At 37.7% G+C, this 20,211-nt stretch overlaps 1 protein-coding gene across 3 annotated transcripts in view; it reads left to right on the top strand.

Annotated features, from left to right (window-relative positions):
- SEZ6 (seizure related 6 homolog) overlaps positions 1–20,211 on the top strand; it is a 2,840,429-nt gene that overhangs the window by 1,648,215 nt on the left and 1,172,003 nt on the right. For all 3 annotated transcript variants that reach the window (XM_044054437.1, XM_044054436.1, XM_044054435.1), the window contains exon 4: positions 8,856–9,048. In XM_044054437.1, the coding sequence (XP_043910372.1) occupies positions 8,856–9,048 (193 nt within the window). The remainder of the gene's footprint in view (positions 1–8,855; positions 9,049–20,211) is intronic.

Raw genomic sequence — 20,211 nt, 5'->3', positions numbered from 1 at the left:
CTGGAGGGATATGTTCCTGACCCAGAGACTCCCCAGACTCTGGAATAGATTGCCCTTACATGTCAAGCAGAGTGCCTCTTTGGCCCTCTTCAAAAGGAACCTTGATGATTGGATGGGAGAAAGGAAATTCACCGCAGGGATCATGTCAGTTGCCCTGCTAGACAGGGGTCCAGGGAAGTAAATAATGTGGGAAAAAATAGCCAGGAAATTGTTATGGCTTGGCTTGTATAGGCCCTAGGGCTGATAGCCTAGTACCAACCTATGAACCAACCTATGAACCTATAAGACGGTGGAACCGGAAGTAGTGAGGTACATACAGGGATTGTAGAGAACTGTAGGAAGAGACATTGTTGAACAAGAAGACCAGTTAGGGCAGGCGTCTACAACCTCTGGCTCTGGAGCTGCATGTGGTTCTTCCACCCCTCTGCAGTGGCTCCCTGTAGCTTTGAAAAATAATGGCCACCCTGCCACACACACACACACACACACACACACACACACACACACACACACACACACACACACACACATACACAGCAATCAAGCGATAGGTTTTAAATATTGCTCTTATAAAGTTAAAAACTTGCTAGAACAACATGGTTTCTTTTACTATGCATTCCACACATACTAAGAGCGATCGAGCAATTCCTTGGCAGCATCAGCATCTCCTGATAAGTTTCTGTGCCTCTCCACCATAACTCTGAAACTCTTAACACAAGAAATCTGGACAGAGCCTCAAATAAAGGGGAAACAAAGGAAGAAAAATAGGGACAGATTTTAAATATTGCTCTTATAAACTTAGAAACTTGTTCAAATAACACTTTTTTGTTAACATGCATTTTACACACAGAGTTACCTGTCCACTATACTGTACAGATTTTCACAGAATGTCCTGATTTTTGCCTTGTATTTTTGGTCTGTTTCTCATAAAATTGGCAAATCATTGGCAAATTATCTAGAGCTGAAGTCAGAAAATATACACAGGCATTTGAGTTTCAGATTTCATACCATTCAGAAATTCACGTTAGTGCAAAATCTGTTCTATCAACTTTCTAAGTTTGAAAGAGCAATATTTAAAAAGTGTCCCTATTCCTGGGCCTTTGTCTTCCCATTATTTATGGCTTTGTCCAGATTTCTTGCCCTAAGAGGATGAAAGGTACGAGACACACACACACACACATACACACAGCAATCGAGTGATCCCAATAAAAATCTCAACAAAGGAACAAAAATATGGACGGATTTTAAATATTGTTCTTATAAACTTAGTTCTTCTATATACAGTATAATAACTATATATAAAACTTAATGCCATGTGTTATCTTCCTTTTACATATCAAACATGTTTTGTAGCTCCAGATGAATTTTATTTGGTAGGGGAAGGGCCAAAACGGCTCTTTTGATAGTGAAGGTTGCAGACCCCTGAGTTAGGGTATGAGTGCTCCATATTGTGCATAGTATGCTGGTGTAGTAAGTTTCCCTAAAATAATTTTTATCACTTGGATAACAGGAACCACATATGGGACAGGATTCGTATTTAAAGGTGTGCATAAGTGATAGCGGGATCTGCCAAATTAATATAAAATGTGAAAGGCTGAATGGTGTTATTGTTAGTTAGATGCCTTTAGTGCACCTGTGGGAATGCACATGGGTGGAAATGTATTCATCAATGAAAATTTTTTATCAAAATTATTGATTAAAAAATGTCAGCTTCCAGACAGTTGCTCTCTTGTAGTTCCACTGATGCCAAAGAATGTATCCATTATTTCAGCCAAGACCATCTTGGTTTTATTGTAAGGGTGATTATAAGAACAACAGCAGCAAAAGTAGAAGCCACATTAACAGAGCTATCTCAGGTCAGTTGGACCACTGGAAATGATTTTACTAATAAGATGTGCACTCTTTTACCTGATCTCCCTAAAGCTGCTTGCTGTGTAATAACTCATTGCCCAGGATCTTAACAGGCCTAAATCAGCACTCCCTTGGCTGGTTTGCTAAGCTGATGATATACTATGAACAGGAAAGACAGATGAGCTGTCACAACCAACAAATGTGGATATCATGGTGCTTCAAGGCTGAATATGGAGGCTGGAATATCTTTCTGTTCATTTCTATGTGACTTACTCTTATTTGTAAATTATATATGCAATATATAAAAATATGGCCCTGATCCAGTGGACTGATGACACTGTCACCCTCCATCCTGAAAAGACTATTGAACATCTACAAACCAAACAGCTGACTGCATTCTCCTTCCCTCTCAAAACATGACTGTCTTAAAATGGGCTAATCTGAATACTACTGCAACAAGCATTGTACCTTTTGGTGGCAGAACACTGCATACAAACGAGACAACCCTTCAGGTGTGCATAGCCAGTGTTGGTATGACAGCAGCCCACTTACATTTGCAGCATGCCTCTGCTGTAGTCCTTGACTTCAAAGCATGCTGGACCTTCTCTACAATATATGTGAATTTGTTACTGTTCGGTTGCTTCATGTTGCTGGGTCCACCTGCAGTCACTTCTGCTCTTTGGCTATGGGATCCTTACTAGTGTTTGAAACTGAACTTGTAAAGTAAAACATGAGTTACTTAGTTTTGCATCAAAGTTCCACAGTTTGGCACACTGCTGGTAAGTAACTCAACTCTTCTTTGATCAACCCATCTTACTCGTGTCCCAATTCTTTCAGCTGAGTACTGACTACAAACTCCCCCACAAACAACCAAGCAGGCACCTTTTTTTCCTGATCACAGCTGGTACTTCACCCAAGAGGTTTAGGCCCCTGAAACTCTACTTAAAGTCAGAAAGACCAACTTTTCAGTAGGGGATAAAGGTTTGTGAATCTGTGATCCTAAATTTTTTGAATGTTTTACCCAACATCGTTTAGACCTATGTACTAAGTCTAATCATCTTTCCAGGCATTTATTGAAGTAACTCTTAGAAGGCAAACTAACTTGCAACTGCTTTGAATTTATGTGTAAGACGCCACCCAGTCCCCTACACATAAATCCCCACTTCCACCATTTTCCTTCCATCCCACTGCACCACATTTTCTTTCTCTTCCCTAATCCAATCAACTCCCCAAGTCCATATATCTAAATTCTTCTCTTTCTATTATTTTTCTCTCTTCCATCCCATCCTCTCTCTCTCTGTTCCATAGTTAGATTTACTAGTTCAAATAACATATTTAGTAGAAATTGGTTTTATAAATATTGCACCATATACAATTCACAGCTTGACTGAAATTGGCCTGCATATCATCTCTAGTCAGCCTATGGACAACATGCTACCTACCTACCACTGACAGATTAAACCAATGTACCCAGCATTTTATCTGAAATATATGAAGTTTTACCCTTATGCAGGTCACGCTCATCCTGCTGTCTCTGTCTATGCCAATGGATGTTTTGGCTGTGATAATAAAATTGAAAGCTAATGCCTCCATGTAAATAGAATTCTTCTTTATACTTCCTCCCTAAAAATCCCTTACACTTTAGGATGTGCCGAGTTCTCAAACAGCAGTACATATACTAACAAATATAAATCCCTACTTTCTTTCTTTCTTTCCTTCCCAAACATTTCTGCTAATCTTTCTGCCTCTCTTTCCATGTAGATATAGAGTAAAATTCTAGGTTCAAGATGCCTGCCTTTAAATGGACCATATTGTTTATTTACTTATTTCTTTCCATTTTTATCCTTCATCTTCCTGTTTTTGTTTACATACCTTAACACAGGAATTTCCATTTGTTTTCTGCTTTGATAGCCTTCCTTTTATTCTTTTTCTTTCAAACTGTATTTTGTATCTAACAGTTCTCCCATTTTGTATGTCATCTTACTGCTACCCTTTCACATTTCCCAGTTTTAGCCACTTGTTTCAAAAGCCATTATCAATGAATTTTCTTCTTTCTTTAGTTGATGCAAAGATCTGTTATCTTAGCTTTGCCTTTTTTCTAGTTTTGCTACCTGTTTCTATGCCCCCTCTCTACTCCCCAGCTACCAATGCCACCAGGGCATTGAACATTATAGAAGCTGATATTGTTTAACCTGTTGAGTGATGTGAAGGCCTGAGGTTTAGATCCCCTAGTTATAGCCATACTGTGTGACAAGATGTGTTTCCTTTGGATATGGCTTATTGCAATCATCCAACAAATTGTAGTTTCAAGAATAACAGCTGCCTGAAATATCATATGTATGGAAGTACGGTCTACTTTGGAAGCTCAAACTTTCAAAACTTCGAACTTCATATGGTCAAGACCAGAAGATTGAAGTTTTGAAACTTTGAACGGTTTAAATGGAGATTGTCGTACAGCACAAAAGAGTAAATTTACTGTTCTCTTCACTGTAGTGTGATCTTGGAGTTGGTCTATTTAATTAGCACAGGGTGGGGGGGGGGGGCGCAGGGGGACTTGCCCCCTGCATAAATGTAAAAGAAAAAGGGGTTTTTTTTATTAAAGTTTCAAACTTTGATGTTATGGTCTTAACCATATGAAGTTTGACGTTTTGAAAGTTTGAGCTTCCAAAGTAGATCCAAAAGTACAGCCAATTAGTTGTGATACACTGGATTGATTTGGAAAATATGTTTGTTTCTTTGTTTGTTTATTTTTTTTTGACATTTGTTAACCGGGATAGTCCATCTGAGAAAAAGCCCCTTTTCAGTGGAGGCCCGGGAAGAAAAGCAAGACAATGTACAACATTGAAAATGAATACAGTGAAACATTTTCAATAAAACAGTCAAACAAATGTAGATAAAGCTCCACAGTACAATACAGTAAGAGGCATTATAACACTGAAGAAAAAACATAGCAAAGAAATATACAATAAAACATTTGAATGAATTTACATAACATATTCGGTTATCCTCGGAGGGTAATTGTACCATACAGAGCTTTTAGTGAGTTACGGTAGTAGGGAAGGGGGGAATAGAGAGGATAGTGATAGAGAAAGGGGTGGGTTCATGTGGGATTATAACATTATTATTACTCTTATTACATGATTATGTTTATTTATTGTTGTCTTATCACCAAAAATCCTAAAGCAGTTCAACATATGTTTGCCATAATATCAGATTACTAAAAGAGTTATCTCATATTGTAGACTGAAGCAATACATATAATGAGCCTTGTTATGCAATGATTAAAAAAATACAAATTAGTCTTCCGCAGAATCATTTGGTAAAGAACAACAACACTAATTTTGATTTTTCATTTTTTCTTCACTTTTTCTCTGAGTGGAAGGTTTAAAGCCCAAAGATTAAAAATCTTTACCCTAAAACATGTTCTGGTAGCTCCATGCTTTAACTGTTAGTAAAACTGCATTGCTACCCCAAAATCCAGTTCTTCTTTCAAAGAACTTTAATAGTATTTAAAGTCTACAGTGAGTTTTTCATTTAGATCACACAGTCCTTGAAAAAAAAAAAACTTTTCAGCAGTAAAATATGTTTAGCACACAACAATGGCTGCAGGGCTTGAAAGCATCTAAATAAGTTCTATAGTCTTTCATTGTCTCAGCTTGTAAACATGAACAACAATCTAATTGAAATGAGATACTTTATTTCAGCTCCATTACCTTAGTAAATAAATTACTGCCAGAAAATCTCACATAATAGCAAACCCCAAGGTATATAAAGTTAAAAGCACTCAGCCATGCCTTGTACCTAATAACATTTCAGCAGTAATATGGCTAAACTATTTTTAGGAGCCTTGAATAAGCTTGCAAATATTTTAAGGTCAAGGTGAACACTGAAGCAATTAAAGAGAATTCTGAAAGCGTAGACTGGGATGATAATGACAGGGTATAAAACGAGTGCATCTTGTATTCGCGTAGGTTAAATAGGTGAATTGTTCTTCTACCTTTTTCTTCTCCTCATCAGCACTCACCAGCATGTATTCTTGTTTGTATGAATGCTGCATAATGGAACCTTAGAAGAGCTACTGTAAAAGTTTCTGCTACAGGCTGCCTCAGCTTTTTTTTTTTTTTCTTCTGGTACTTCTTTCAAACCAGCCAATGAGCACTTTTTTCAGATGGCAGCAGCTATGTGAAGAGGAAACTATCTAGGTATTATGCAGAATGTGGTATCTAGTTTATTTTAAAAATGTACAATAAAGCAGCCAGAGTTTTCTGTGCTGTGAAAGTATGGGGGCTGGGTAGAGTGGGTGTCTTAACAATAGGAACTATTATGCATTTTTCCCATTAAGTTTTAGTCCGTGGCTCTGGCACCAGTTGTTTGTCTGCATCAGGCCCTCTTGAAGGATATCTCTATCTTTAAGGGAATTCAGTGACCAGACCTAGTTTGCAGTCATCTGCGTACTTTATCAGCCAGAGACCCTGATGTTTGTCTTGACGTCAGTGCAGTAGATGCCAAAAAGGAAAGCATATTTAGAAATTCTCAGCAATTTAACTATATTTATATTATGAAAGTACTGTTATCAGTGGTTTAATATAATGGTGGTCCTGGCATGCCAGTAATGCCTGTAATCCCAAGGTTGTGATGAACCCTACAACAAAAAAATAAATGTCACAGTGGACATTGTCCTAGTCTGGGGAGAAAAAGGACAAGAGAGAGAGACAGAGACAAAGCTACAGAGATAGAAGGGAGACAGATAAATGAAGAGAAAGAAGGAAAGAAGATTGGGTGGGGTGAGCGTTGGAAGGAGAGACAGAGAAGCATGTCTCTGAATCAAGGGGAGGAGATAGAGGAGCGAGAATATATAGGCAAGATAAAGAGAAATTGAAGAAGTGTGGGGAGAGGTAAGAAATCAAACACACAGAAAAAAACTGCTTTAAACCTGCCCTGTGGACTATGTTTCCTCAAAAATACTTGGAGGGGTGTAAGGATTTCCCAGAGTACTAAGTGGCAAAAAAGAAGTTTGCTGAAAAAAAATTATCTGAACTTTTGGAAGTCATTGATACCCCCTAAAAATGTTTACAATCATTTAGCCCTAAGTGTAGCATATAGTCATTTCTGGGTGTGGGAAAGATTTCCCTCATGGAGTTTCAGGGAAGTACCCCCTGACTGGGAGTCCTTCCAGTATCCAAAGATTCCATAGAAGTATTGTAATTGAATTCTCAATATATCAAAATGTATTTCATTGAACCATACTAGACCTGTTTACCAGTACATATTTTTTATCCTAATTAATCCAGAAAAAAATGACAGTGCCCTATCTGCTTTCCTACTTTTGCATTTTAACTTTTAGACACTATTCCAAAAAGTTACTTTGTTACTTCACTACTAAATTTACTCTTTCTTCTGCTTTATTGGCTTTATGAAAAAGTGTAAGTTATAGCCAGTTCTAATTGTCCCATTTCTATACCATTGCTTGATTCTGACCATTAATGCAACTTTGTGCTTTCTCAGCTTGGTAGAAAAGTTCATTTGTCTATGTTGTAATGCAGTCGCTGATTGTCCACTGTCCTTCCAGCTGTGAGTTTCCCAGAGTGCCATCTTTCTTCCGGTTTTCCATACTGTGATGACAAATGGCACCCTCTACTCCTACATCCCGTGTCAGGTAAGTAGGTACACAGACAGCAGACTCCTTATCACACCTGGAGAGCTCAGCTTGAACAAGACCAGGAACAGGATTTTCCATTTGTCATTACCTCATGAGTTTTCTGCTGTTCACTCATCTTTTTAAATGTCAGAAGCTGTCACTTGACAGAGACAAGCTAGGTTCTCATCCCATTTTGTGTTCAAAGCTTTGCATAAGAAGCTTCTTAAATACCTTCGCTCTTCAACCACTAAGTGTAGCAGATGAACCACTGCCTCTCTTTATTCACTCATTGTACCATCGTTTTTAATCATTTGTTAACCATTGACACCCACTAGGTATGAATATCTCTTGTTAGGTGACCCAGCATTGCTTTTTTAGCAATGTGTTCAGAATTACACAGGTATGTAAGTAGAAATGAATGGATCCATGTTAGTTCATCAAAAGCCAATTGCTTGAAAAGTAAGTCAGTTAAAAGAACCTATTGGTTTATTTTTCCAAAACAGACTTTCTTCTGTAGGCAGGCAAGCCGTGCACATTATCCATACAAGGTTATTTGTCCTTCGTCCACTTCAACGCTTAATACAACCAATGTGATGTGACTGCATTTCAGGAAAAGGGTCAAAACCCAAGCATGGTCATGTTGTATATATCTGTACACTTTAGGCAAGTGGTATTAGTCAAGCCTTTGCTGTTATGTAGGTGGTAGGATTCTGAAGTGGAAGAAAAATCAAACCCAGAAGAAGACAACAAAACTTATTGACAGATACAATGCATCATATTACATCAAAAAATTAACCTCAAGAAAAGTACAATCTACATCATAATTACAGTTTAACCACAGGGGAGAATATAGTATAAGAAAAAGCTTCAGCTGTACATGCATTTATGAATAGTTAAGCAAATTGTGCTGAAGTCCTTCACAGCATTTGTTGGGTAAGTTAAATGTTTACTCATTTTTTCTGAAGAGTAGATACTTCATATGGCTTAAACAAATATAAGATTGATGTACGCATATATCGACTTAACAAACAAATCGGAAGTAATTATGCCATTCTTCTGTGAGGGTGGCTGGCAGAGGTTTTATGTTATTACTGTTATTTATCTTAATGTTTTAGATCATTATCAGCATTTATTTTTGTTAATCAGACAGGTCCATCTACAGTAGAAGTCAAGGAATTGCGGCCTTCTGTATTACCTACCAAGCTGTTCTACTTGTTTTAATTATTAGCAGTAGTAGGAGTGAGATGAAAAACAGCCCCCCCTCAAAAAAATGGATCCTTGAGTGACTCAAAGCATTTAAGATAAATGAAAAGATATTATATAAAATTGATATATGGCATGGCATTTTTCTTTCCAAATTGTGCAGGTCTGGAACATCAGTCTGGCAGAAGGGGAGATGATATCTGTGGAAAGCGTGATGGGAGAGGAACCTATTGTCCTCGCTAATGTGTCCTTGCTGATGAAGGGCCAGGTAATTCGCAGCCCTGGCAACCAAGTCGCCATCCACTTTCAGAGCCCACAGCTGGTGAATATGGGCTCATTTCAATTTCAGTACCAAGGTAAGGGATCTAAACATCCTGGTAGCATGTCTTTCAGAAGGGTGTTTGCTGCTGGAGGGAGCCTAACAATTTTGGCAAAATATTATAGGTATATAAGGCAGCAGACAGCAAATACCTCATGTCCATAAATACAAACCATCCTATTCAGCGCAATATGTCATGTGTAAAGATAATAAATATGAGACTAGAATCTGAAAAGATAAAGTGCATGTTAAAGAAAATACATTTGGCAGGATAGAAGAACATATGAAAAAAATGAATGATTTTACCTAGCATTGCTTTTCAATTTAATTAGTAGTGTATTCCATTTAATCACTAAACAGTTATCCAGAGAAGGAAGAATGGAATATTTTAATGCAACAATGCTTAAGTGGTGAAATTGCTGACAGTTTCATGCTATAAATACTGTAATAGACATTTAGTTGCCTGTTTTGCAGTTTTCGACATTATGACAGTAATGAAAATTAGCTTAATAATATCATAAGTACAGTGGTTAAACCACACTGTTAATGTTATCATTCGTGACAGAATCAAGTTATCTTCAAGAAGGGATGAGAACAAAAAAAAAAGAAATGAATGCATAATAGAGAGCTGTGCAGATTATGAAATATTGCATAATTCTGTGTAAAAAGACTAGTATTATTACCCAGAGAAAACAGCACATCTTCATCAGAGCCTATTAAATCTTTTAATTAAGCATAAATGATATTAAAAATTTTAGCAGGTCTTAAAATTGCAGAATTCTAATGTATGGCTTTATATACTGTTAATTGCAAATGTATTTAGCATTTTAGTATGCGTGTTTATATATTGATACTGCAATTCAGGACAATATAAAATAAGTTCTCATTCTTCTGTCCATCTTGTCACTGTCCAGGTAATTATAATCCCACATAAGTGGGGATCTTGTCAGTTTCCTGTTCTGTGCTCTGTTTTTCTTGAATTTCAGTTTTTGCCTAGCTTTAAAAAATACTTTATCTTTGGTTATATAAGAAGAAGTAAAAAAGTAAAACTTGTAGTAAAGTAACACAGTACACCATACCCAAATTTGCCCGTAACCATCAATACTCAGAAAACTTAGTGAGGCAATAAGGTCAAAATGTGAAAACTGCAAAGTGAAAATAGGGAGGAAGCATGTGAAGTGTAACTTGATGCATTGTATGTAACATATTTAGAACAATGTTGGGTAAATACATTAACAGACTTAACAAAGTACTGACCAGCAAATGTATTACAGACAAGGAAACAGGTAAGTACAAAATTGCTGTTCACAGATTTTAACCTAAGCAGCTCATAATTCAGCAGACATGGTCACATCTGTATAATGTCTCATTACTGTTGCACCTAACCTCACCCACAGGGACAGAGTCAAGAGGTGCACTAAATTCAGTGCCGAGGATAGGCAGTACAAATGTTACAGTTTGACTGAGGAAGTGGGTTTATGCACAAAATGGGTCAGTTTCAACTGGTATTCGAGTGGTAACTGCTCAGCAAAACATGTCAAAAATACAGGACATTTCTGATGACATCTCTGTTTCAAAATTAGTTTGGCAAAGTACAACACAGAACCTGTCTTGCAGTACCACAGCAGTATACTGAGATCACACTGCAATAGGAAAAAACACATACCTGTGCTTAATCTTTGTACAGTTTTGTCTAGTGAGTAAATCTAATAGAGAACTTAAGAAAAACAATGACTAATGGCTGAGGTATGTAGAATATTGAAAACTGATCTCCCCAGATGTATGCTGTCTGCTGTGATTACAGCACTTACTTGCAATGCATTTGTGCCAAATCAGCTGCCACAAAATGGAGTATGAGCCTTACTATACAGGATAAGGAGCACTCCATGGACCTGTATAAGCTGTTACTGCATCTGCTACTTCTGCTACAGTGTTTGTTGTCAGCAGCACATATGAAGGTTGCTCCTGTGTCATGTACTGTTGGTGTCAGCATTACTAGTAGGCATGATGTATCATGCACTATAGATTTCCTGATGTGCATTGTGCCTGGTGTCATGTATGACACATTGCATGTGTGACACACTGTTGCTGGCACGTGGAACATATAGATGCATGCAGCAGTGCAGTGACCAATAGTGGTGACAGGCACAGTCATGCTACACTTATATTAACAATTCATTTGCAAATCTGCATCAAGCCATGTGGCCTTAATGCCTATGACCATCCATTTCGGGAATGTATCAGTAGGTGCAAGCCATTAAACTGTCTCAGCATATGATTGGTTTTATTAAAGGAATACAAATACTGTTTACAGTTAGACCACTATAACATGACCCACACGCTCTCATGTGAGGGAATCAAGCTATGAAAATGGAAGACTGTAGCTGATGATGTGTATATATATGAACACCATAGGTGCACCATCACACAGTTGTGCTCTCTGCAGCACCTGCTCTGACACATGAACAGTCTAGCACAGACTAGACACACACACACATGTATGCACACTCACACCATGCAGGTAACTGAACTGGCCACACATCACAGTATACCTAAACATATTGTGATGGACACAGCTATGCACACACATGCACATTCACACCATAGAGGTAACGGAACTGGCCATACATTACAGTATACTTGAGCACAGCTGTAGAAGCATTGTGATCACCGTATTTAACTGCATCATGTATGACCACTGAGATGCACTTACGTACATAAAGCTGTCAGAAGAAGAAGATTTAAGGTCTTCTTGCACTGCCTGATTACTGAAACAGGTACTCCATAGCTGCCCTTGCTCTATGCCCCCATTCTTCTACCCATTTCATGCATTTTTGAATTCCTCTGTTGTTGTATACTCAGAATTTGCCTTGGGAGTTCATTCAATCTCTTTCCACCTTTTCTATGAAGCAAGATTTCCTCACATCAGGCCTCAATTTTAAGCCTTTTATTTTGATATTTTTAGCCTCTTCTGCTAAGTTTTGTCCTTCCTTTTCAGATCTTTTCATTCACTCTGCTATCTTATGACATTTTGGAGCAAATTCATATCATCATTTCTCTTTCCTTTTAGGCATACATCTCAAGTTCCCTCTAGTTAGCCCTCCTAGATCTTCCTTTCTATCCTACTGACCATCTCAGTTGTCTTCCTTTGAACATTCTCCCAGCACAATAATTTTAATTTCTCTGTACATTCTCCAAAACAGAATGCATTATTTCAGTTGTAGCCACAGAAAAAACCTCAGAAGTGGTACTTTTTTGTAGGGTCTATATTAGATCACCGAACGATTAAAAAAGCGAACGTTGCTTAATCAACCCTATGTAAGTGAAAGCTTACAATTTCGAACTGTCAGAACAGCGATTTTTTTCCTAGGGAAAAAAATCGATGTTCCAAAAAAAAAATACTTTAAATATTACATTAAGTGGGGGGCTTCGCCCCCACACCCCCCCTACTTAAATATACCAACTCCGAGACCACATTAAATGGCAAAGTAATGAAGCGGCCAAGCAAATTCTTTCCCAGGGAAAGAATTCTCTTAAAAGCCACTTCTATATTTTGCCATTTCAGGCTTTTGAGTTCGACCAAGAAGCATTCGAAAGAATGTGTCTTCAGTTTTCTAATATAGAACCTTTTTTGTATGGAGAATACCCACTCCCATTAGCTTTTGCTGCTATTTTCTCTCTGTCTCCCTTACTTTGTTCTTTTGTTTCATTCTCACTATTATAGCGATTCCCAAAGTTTTTGTATATAGCAAATTGTTCTTTCCTAGGTAAGTTTAATGCATTTTTCAGCATTCAGCCTTAGTTGTCACCTTTTGGCCCATACTGACAGTCTCTTTAAATATCTCCTTAAGCTGACACATTTGTCACTACGGCTCCAGTACTGATGTTTCTGCAAATAGAATAATCTTGTTTACTATGTATATCACTTTTGGCACAAGCATGTTGCACTCTTCATAGAGTCCTCACCTGAGAAAAAGAACTTTCCCAAATTCATACCTTGTGAGTACTCCAATCAAGCCCCCTATCTACCCAGCTGATCTTTCTGCCTCTGGCCCATATTCCCATCACTTTCTCTAACAATTTCCTCTGTGAGTTGGAAGCAAACATCTTGCTAAAATTAAAGTATATCATGTCAGCCAAACCCTCCCATTGATATCACCTGTAACCTAATCATAAAAGTATATCAGGGTGCTTTAACAGGTTATTCTGAAATTAAAACTATGTTGATTGTCTTCCTATAATCGGTTATCCTCCTTTGATCAGGACATTCTCCATCTTGTTCCTGCAGCAGCAGTAATGTGGTGTCGCTACAGCCATTGTATAGTGACCCTTCGGTCAAGGATCTGTTGAATACTTCAGTGAGTGGATCATCCAACACTTTGGGCAACTTTCTTTTGATTCTTGGCAAAAGATAATTCAGGTCATAAGGTTAAGAGGTATTCTTCCACCTGTCTGCAACTTCCTTTTCCATACATCCATTCTATTCTTATACCCTTTTCCTCTTCCATACTAGAATTCTTCTTTCTTTTTCCTTTGTGAATGGAGACATGGAGACTTCATTAAGACTCTTTGAATGCTCTCCTTTCTTGTACTCTTTTCTTTTTCTTATTAGTTTATTTATTTCTGTTCATTATATATTACTTTCTCTCATATAACCGAGAAATACATGACTTCTTCCTTTTTTCATTTTGCTTCACTCTTCACTTGTTTTCACTCTTCTCCCTTCCTTGACTGCCTTTTTCCTTTCTTCCTCATATGTTTCTTACTTTCATACCTATTTTTTACCTTTTGTATGTTCTCCTTCCTGTTTACAAGTTCTCGTGCACTAGCCCTTTGAAGATGAGCTTCTGGGTTCTGTTTACCTTCCTCTTTCCACCTAGTCCCTCCTCAGCTCCGTTTATATACTTGTGAATTTCCACAGTTTTCTGCTGCATTCTATTTACTTTTATGGCATCTTCCATCTTAACATTATCTGCCCCTGCACTCTTATACCACTGTTTCTATATCTTGCCTCTCGTTTTTCATTCTTGGAGTACACCATGCTATACAGTGGTCACTCTTACGAGACAGTGCTTTCATCTCAGCTCCATGAACCCCTCTGCTTTGCACAGTACAGAGCCTGGATATTCCTGTTTTCTGGCACTTTCCATGACCTGCAGTACAAATCTGCATATGGTCTGTCATTTTCAGAGTCTTATTCTCTATTACAGTCCATGATGTAGGAAACTCTAGTCCGATTCTGTCAGGTTAAAATCCTCATCATTTATTATTGACCTCTTTTCTGTCCTCCTACTAAATCTTCTCATAAATTGCCTTGTTTTCTGAACTAGCTTCTTCAGACAGTCTGTAGGAACTGTATAAATGCAGGTCTCCCCCCTCCCCACTTTTAGTCTTAAAGCCTAACCATATATCATAGGGATGCCTTCTTCTTCCATTAGTGTCCCATACCAAGTCATTTCACTTACACAAAGTGTCACTGCTTTCCTTTATATTTCCTTTCCTCCTCCTGCTAGTGATTATGTAACCTGGGTCTTTTATGCCCCAGTCGTATGTGTCTTGTGGGAGGGTGTTTGGGACTCCTCACTGTGCTAGCTTTTTTGGACCCCATTATCTCATGGAGTCTGTTGATCTTTCCTAAACTTTTACCCATTTCTTCATACCTCCTCCATCCTCTTCTTATTCCTTTTCTGCTGAACCACCCAGTTCCATCATAGTATAATAAGGCTTCTTGATTTAGTTTTGAAGTAAGATTAGTTCATGCAAGAGATGAGGAGAGTAAATATGAGCATTTCAGCCAGGTGGTGTTCAAGATGACACTCAGATCCGATATGATCTGCCCTGCAAGCATCACAATCAGGGTATTGGTACATGTACTTCTCACTATGGTCTCCAGATGCCCTGCAAGCATCACAATCAGGGTATTGGTACATGTACTTCTCACTATGGTCTCCAGATGCCCTGCAAGCATCACAATCAGGGTATTGGTACATGTACTTCTCACTATGGTCTCCAGATGCCCTGCAAGCATCACAATCAGGGTATTGGTACATGTACTTCTCACTATGGTCTCCAGATGCCCTGCAAGCATCACAATCAGGGTATTGGTACATGTACTTCTCACTATGGTCTCCAGATTCACTTTTCTCTGCGAATGTTACTGGACAAATGCCATTAATTCTGCGAAGCTGTGAAATGTTAGTAGGAGGCTGTCTCAGCTACTGTTACAATGGAAGCCAGTATGCTGATATGTTCATTTATTTGACTAAACCTCTGGCATCAGCTCTGCGTGGCTAGTTAATTGTGTTCTGGTTTTAGAGCAAGCTGTGCTGTTTGAAGATGCATTTCAAATCAGTGAGTGGTGAGATGAGAGATGCCATTGCAAAGAAGATGTATATAAATATATCTCCTGTACTTAGAGACATTTTCAGTTTGGGATGCTAATTAATATTAAAATGCTGATCTGGCAATCTGATAATTATACTTGCTTTCAGTGAGAAAGACTATTAACAATGCTGCAACCCTCTTGTAAAATTATTTTACATTGTTATCATTCCTGTCTCTGTCAACCTGTTGTTATAAACTCATAGTCTAAACATGCAGTTTAAGCAAATAACAATGACAGGACAGCTGTGTAAAGAAAAGGCAGTTACCAGCGGTGTGCCTCATGGCTTAGTTCAGGGAACCGTTTCAAACATTTATGTCATATTACATGCCAGGGGCTGCAAATAAATGTCACCTTGTTTGTCAGTGATGTTAAGACTAGAGTGCTGGTTGTAGATGGGGAGGTTAATATCCAGTGGACTTTCAACTTGGGAAAAACAGTCAAAACCGAGGTTAAATGTCAAATAGGGCAAAATAATGCATTTTAATGAGGGAAAAACCTGAAAAAATATATATAGTAGCTAGGTGGGATGTCCCTGGGAAGGACAGAGGATGAGAATTGACTGGGGATTATAATCACAACTAGGCTAAATCTTCTATCAGCTTTTTGACTAAGATCAAGTGTAATCATGTAGCACACTATAAAAGTCCTATTGGGAGGGTGGCATAATGGTTAAGGTGCTTGCCTTATAGACACAAGGTGCAGGGTTTGATTCTCACAGGGGGTAATTAGCTATGCCTAAAATAGCCCATAAGGGCAGTAAGCCTAGTACTAATCTATCAATTTAAGTAAAGGAAGCTTCTGGCCTGTATAGCTAGGCCAGCTTATATCATTGTGTTTCATGAGGTTTGCAGAGAAAAGTTTATCAAGCAGGAAAATGCAGTGTTTCAAAGCTTAAAAACATTTTTTACTAGAGCCAAGCTTCCCATTATAGTAATTGTATATATATATATATATATATATATATATATATATATATATATATACTAACTCTGAAGTCACAAACTCTAGCAGAAAAAGTGAAAAACCATGACTTATACAATTTGAGCTTTCTGTTTAGAAGAATTGTGGCTTTCTGATTGGTGACTTTCTCTCTCTGCAGTCAAATAAGACATAGTCATATAAAAGATGGGCTGTAGAACTTCACTCATAAGTAAACATACTCAAGTGACAAAGCAGCCATCTTCTTATTATAAAGGGCACCAGTACAGTCATATCTGAAATAGTGTGTGGTGGTTTGATGGCCATTTTATATTTTTATAATCTGTTTGTCAACCAGGTATGTAAGCTGGTCAAAAGACTCTGCTTAGTTATAACCTGGGTTAAAGGCAGAATAAAACACAGAGGACACAATACAAAATATGCTCATAATTACTCAGTACAGTAGAAAACCAGTAGACAATGATAAAATACAAAAACTATAATGTTATCCATCATAACAGAGTACACTATTTACAAACAAGTTAATGAGTAGATACTCTGTTAGAAACTCAGGATATAATATCTATAACAGTTTCTCGAAATATTTTTTTTCACAATGACTAATAGGAATTTATACAATGCTGACATTTCTTTAATAGAACTCAGGGCACACTGAAATTACAAGGGATTTCAGCAGGAGGTGTTAATTATTAATGAAAAGCATTGCTGACAACTACGTCGGTTCATTTGTTCTGAAAGCAGCAACAGGCGGAATCATTTTTAATGTGTAATAGCAATTTGGTTCTGAAGGAATTTATGATTAGCTTCATTGCTTTCATCTGCAGGAAGGTGATTTCGGTAAACAGGAGCCACATTAATAGAACACTTTTTTCCTGCACTGAATAGAAGTAGATAATAATGTTGATGTGTAAGTGTATGAGTGAGTGAGGAGAATAACAGAGAAGCATAGGCTGGAAATAGTAACTGTTTCCCTTTTTCTATTGGTAGTTGTGCTCAAACTTAGCTGAACGAAAGATAAACCAGAAGACATTGTTAATGGTTATTTGAATTGTTGATGCGTTTTCCCTAATGCAATAACAGGGACAGAATATTTGTATTTAGGAATAAGAACATCATTACAAAGGTTTTCTTCAATTTGATGTCAATACATTGAGATTAGCATAGTGTGCTTTTGTCTGGCTAGATACCTAATGAACTTTACTGCCTACGTGATATTTGCATGCGAGGAATGGCCTGGAAATACATCCAGATATTTATCTAGGCATATTTGTTTAAAAGATTTCCTATGGTTGTTCAGATAAAGGGCATGGGCTGTTCTTGGGAAATATCAAGGAGCATGTGTGCCACTTTGATATGAGTTCATTGAAAGATGAGTATTTTCTACCTAGTGTAATAATTCTTTGAAGATAGGCTTGAACTGAGTCGGCATGGACGTCCACATCACCAGCATGCTATCCTATGGAGACTTTGGGTAGTACATATAAAAGGTCACCAATAAATAATGAAAGCAGTATGAAACCTAAAACAGAGGCCTCAACTATCATTGCCTGTGTCTGAAAAGATATTACTAGGAATGCTTTATTGCTGAATAGTTCTTGAACAAGGGTAATAATTCATCCCCAAGATCAACTTATTTGAATTCAGTGAGAAAGTGAGTGTTCAGTTGTCTTGGAACTTCTTTTCAGGCCAGTGAACAGACCTGCAGTCAACACTAGCATCTCCATTCGTGAGTGCACTGCATCAATTACAGAATGGATTACAGTAAGTGCATTGCGACCAGAAGAGAAATTGTGCTGAACTTGTAAGAGGAAACTGTAATTATTGACTTAGTCCAATAATTTCTTATTATTTTTAGTGTTAGTTTGGGACAGACATAGTATTTGCATCGATAACCTCATGGAGAAGAAGGGTGTTGGCTTTTGAAAGAGGGACTATAATGTAATTTGTGAATTGTGCTGGTATTAAATAAAACAACAGGGAAATATTGATACAGGTATGTGGCTTAGCAATATGAGCTGCTCTATGCACAAATTATGGATGCAGAAGCATTGTATTTGGATTGTGTGTCCTTTGTAATTTCTGCTGAGTTTGATTACTGTTTCTGAGGAGATGACAGAAAAGCAAAATGAAGGGGTGCTCAGAACAAGATGATCTAGAAGCAATTGAGAGACTGCAGTTGATGAAATACAGTTTGGGGTGATGTTGACTTGGTAGAGGTACTAGAATAATAAACTCCTTTACTCATGTTAGGACTCACCACCCTAGTTCTTGTAGGTGTGGGTGGTGCAGACTTGACTGATATCCCAAATGGGCTGTTAGTTAAGTGCGGTGTATGAGACTTTGTTAAATGTTGTTCTACTTTTGTAGTTTGTGAACAGTAAAAGGTTTAAAGAGATTAAAGTAAAAAATTTGAAACTCTAAAGTCAGATGGCTATAGTCATCCAGAAAGGGGGCTGCCACTGCCTGCACCCCATGCTACACACAATTTTAAATGCCTTGTAGTCCTGTGGCAGGGGTTGCAGTGGGCACAATCCCCCAATGGATGTAACACTGTCTTTTTAACATCTCATCTACTTATGTTTGATATCATTAAAATGTCAGCAAACATCACATGGGGAGGCATTTGTTACTGCACATCCTGGTGATTCCTAATGTAAAATATCTCCATCTTTATAACAATAGTCATGGAATTATCTTTAATGACTTTTCCAGAATCCTGTGTTATGGATTTAAGTCCTCTGTATTCTTTGATAGTTACCCAAAATAGATTTGTTGGGGTTGGCATAATGGTTAAGGTGTTTACTTCACAGTCACAAGGTACAGGGTTTGATTCTCACCTTTGAGGAAAATTGGCTAGGCTTAAAATAGTTCACAAGGGAAGCTAACCTAGTACTTATATAACACTATGACCCTATAAGCCCATGGCAGATTGTTTTCTAAGTCTGCATCCTTTGCAGTATGTGTGTTTATTCTGCATATTATATGAAGGGAGAACAGTGGTCGCAGTATTTTGGGTTATTGGTAGCATTTCACTTGTAACAGACAAAATTCTTAATTCTGATTACATGTTTAATTTAAAGGGACTACTTGTCACCTTTAAGTACCCTAACTCTGTTGATGATTTGGTCATGCAGGGTATAAGCACTGATTCATTGCAGTTACCAAATGTATTTCTTGATGACAGTTATAACTCTGTAGCTCAGAGAAGAGCTGTATTTCAGTCTTTCTAGAAATGACCTGCCTTGGATAAAAGTGAGTTTGGTTTCTGGCATTTATATGAAAAGTTAGCCAAGACAGAACAATGATCACTTAATGAGTTTAGTTGAACAGTGTTTGTATCTTCATGGTTATTTTGTTGTTAATTACATCAGTGATCTATTCCCATCGAATATCCTTGGTCTGGTTGAAGACTTAAAAATCTGTGTTAGACTGTATTTGGAGAATTTGCTGTAGAGCTGAATTTTGGTGGTTCTTAACTAGTTAACACTGTTATGATGGAGCTTTCAGTGCTTGTATCAAAGGCAGGAAGTGCTTTAGTCTTGGGCATTATCTTACCCCATCAATAATGATACCTCAATTCAAATTAAATATAATTAATAAATTAATAAATATAATATAATTGACTTCAGTACTTCATGTCATTCTAAGGGGATCCAGTGTGGTTCAACATGGGGGCGATGATCGCTGATAGTGCTGCTTATTTCTCTAGGGTGGTCTGCACCTTTCTTTCATGGACTTCTTCATACTGGTTAAAACATTTGCTTCCTCCATACTGCTGTTTTTAGGCAAAGTCAGCATTCTAGACCTACTAATTCAGGTTTTCTGTGAAACATATTACTTTCTTTGGAGACTTCAATTACCCATTCATTAACTGCA

The sequence above is a fragment of the Protopterus annectens genome, chromosome 13.part0 (assembly GCF_019279795.1).
Source record: "Protopterus annectens isolate FY-2018-M chromosome 13.part0, PAN1.0, whole genome shotgun sequence".
NCBI classification, from domain to species: Eukaryota; Metazoa; Chordata; order Ceratodontiformes; family Protopteridae; genus Protopterus; species Protopterus annectens.
Note: the sequence above shows the minus strand (reverse complement) of the source record. Positions and strands in the feature narration are given on the sequence as shown.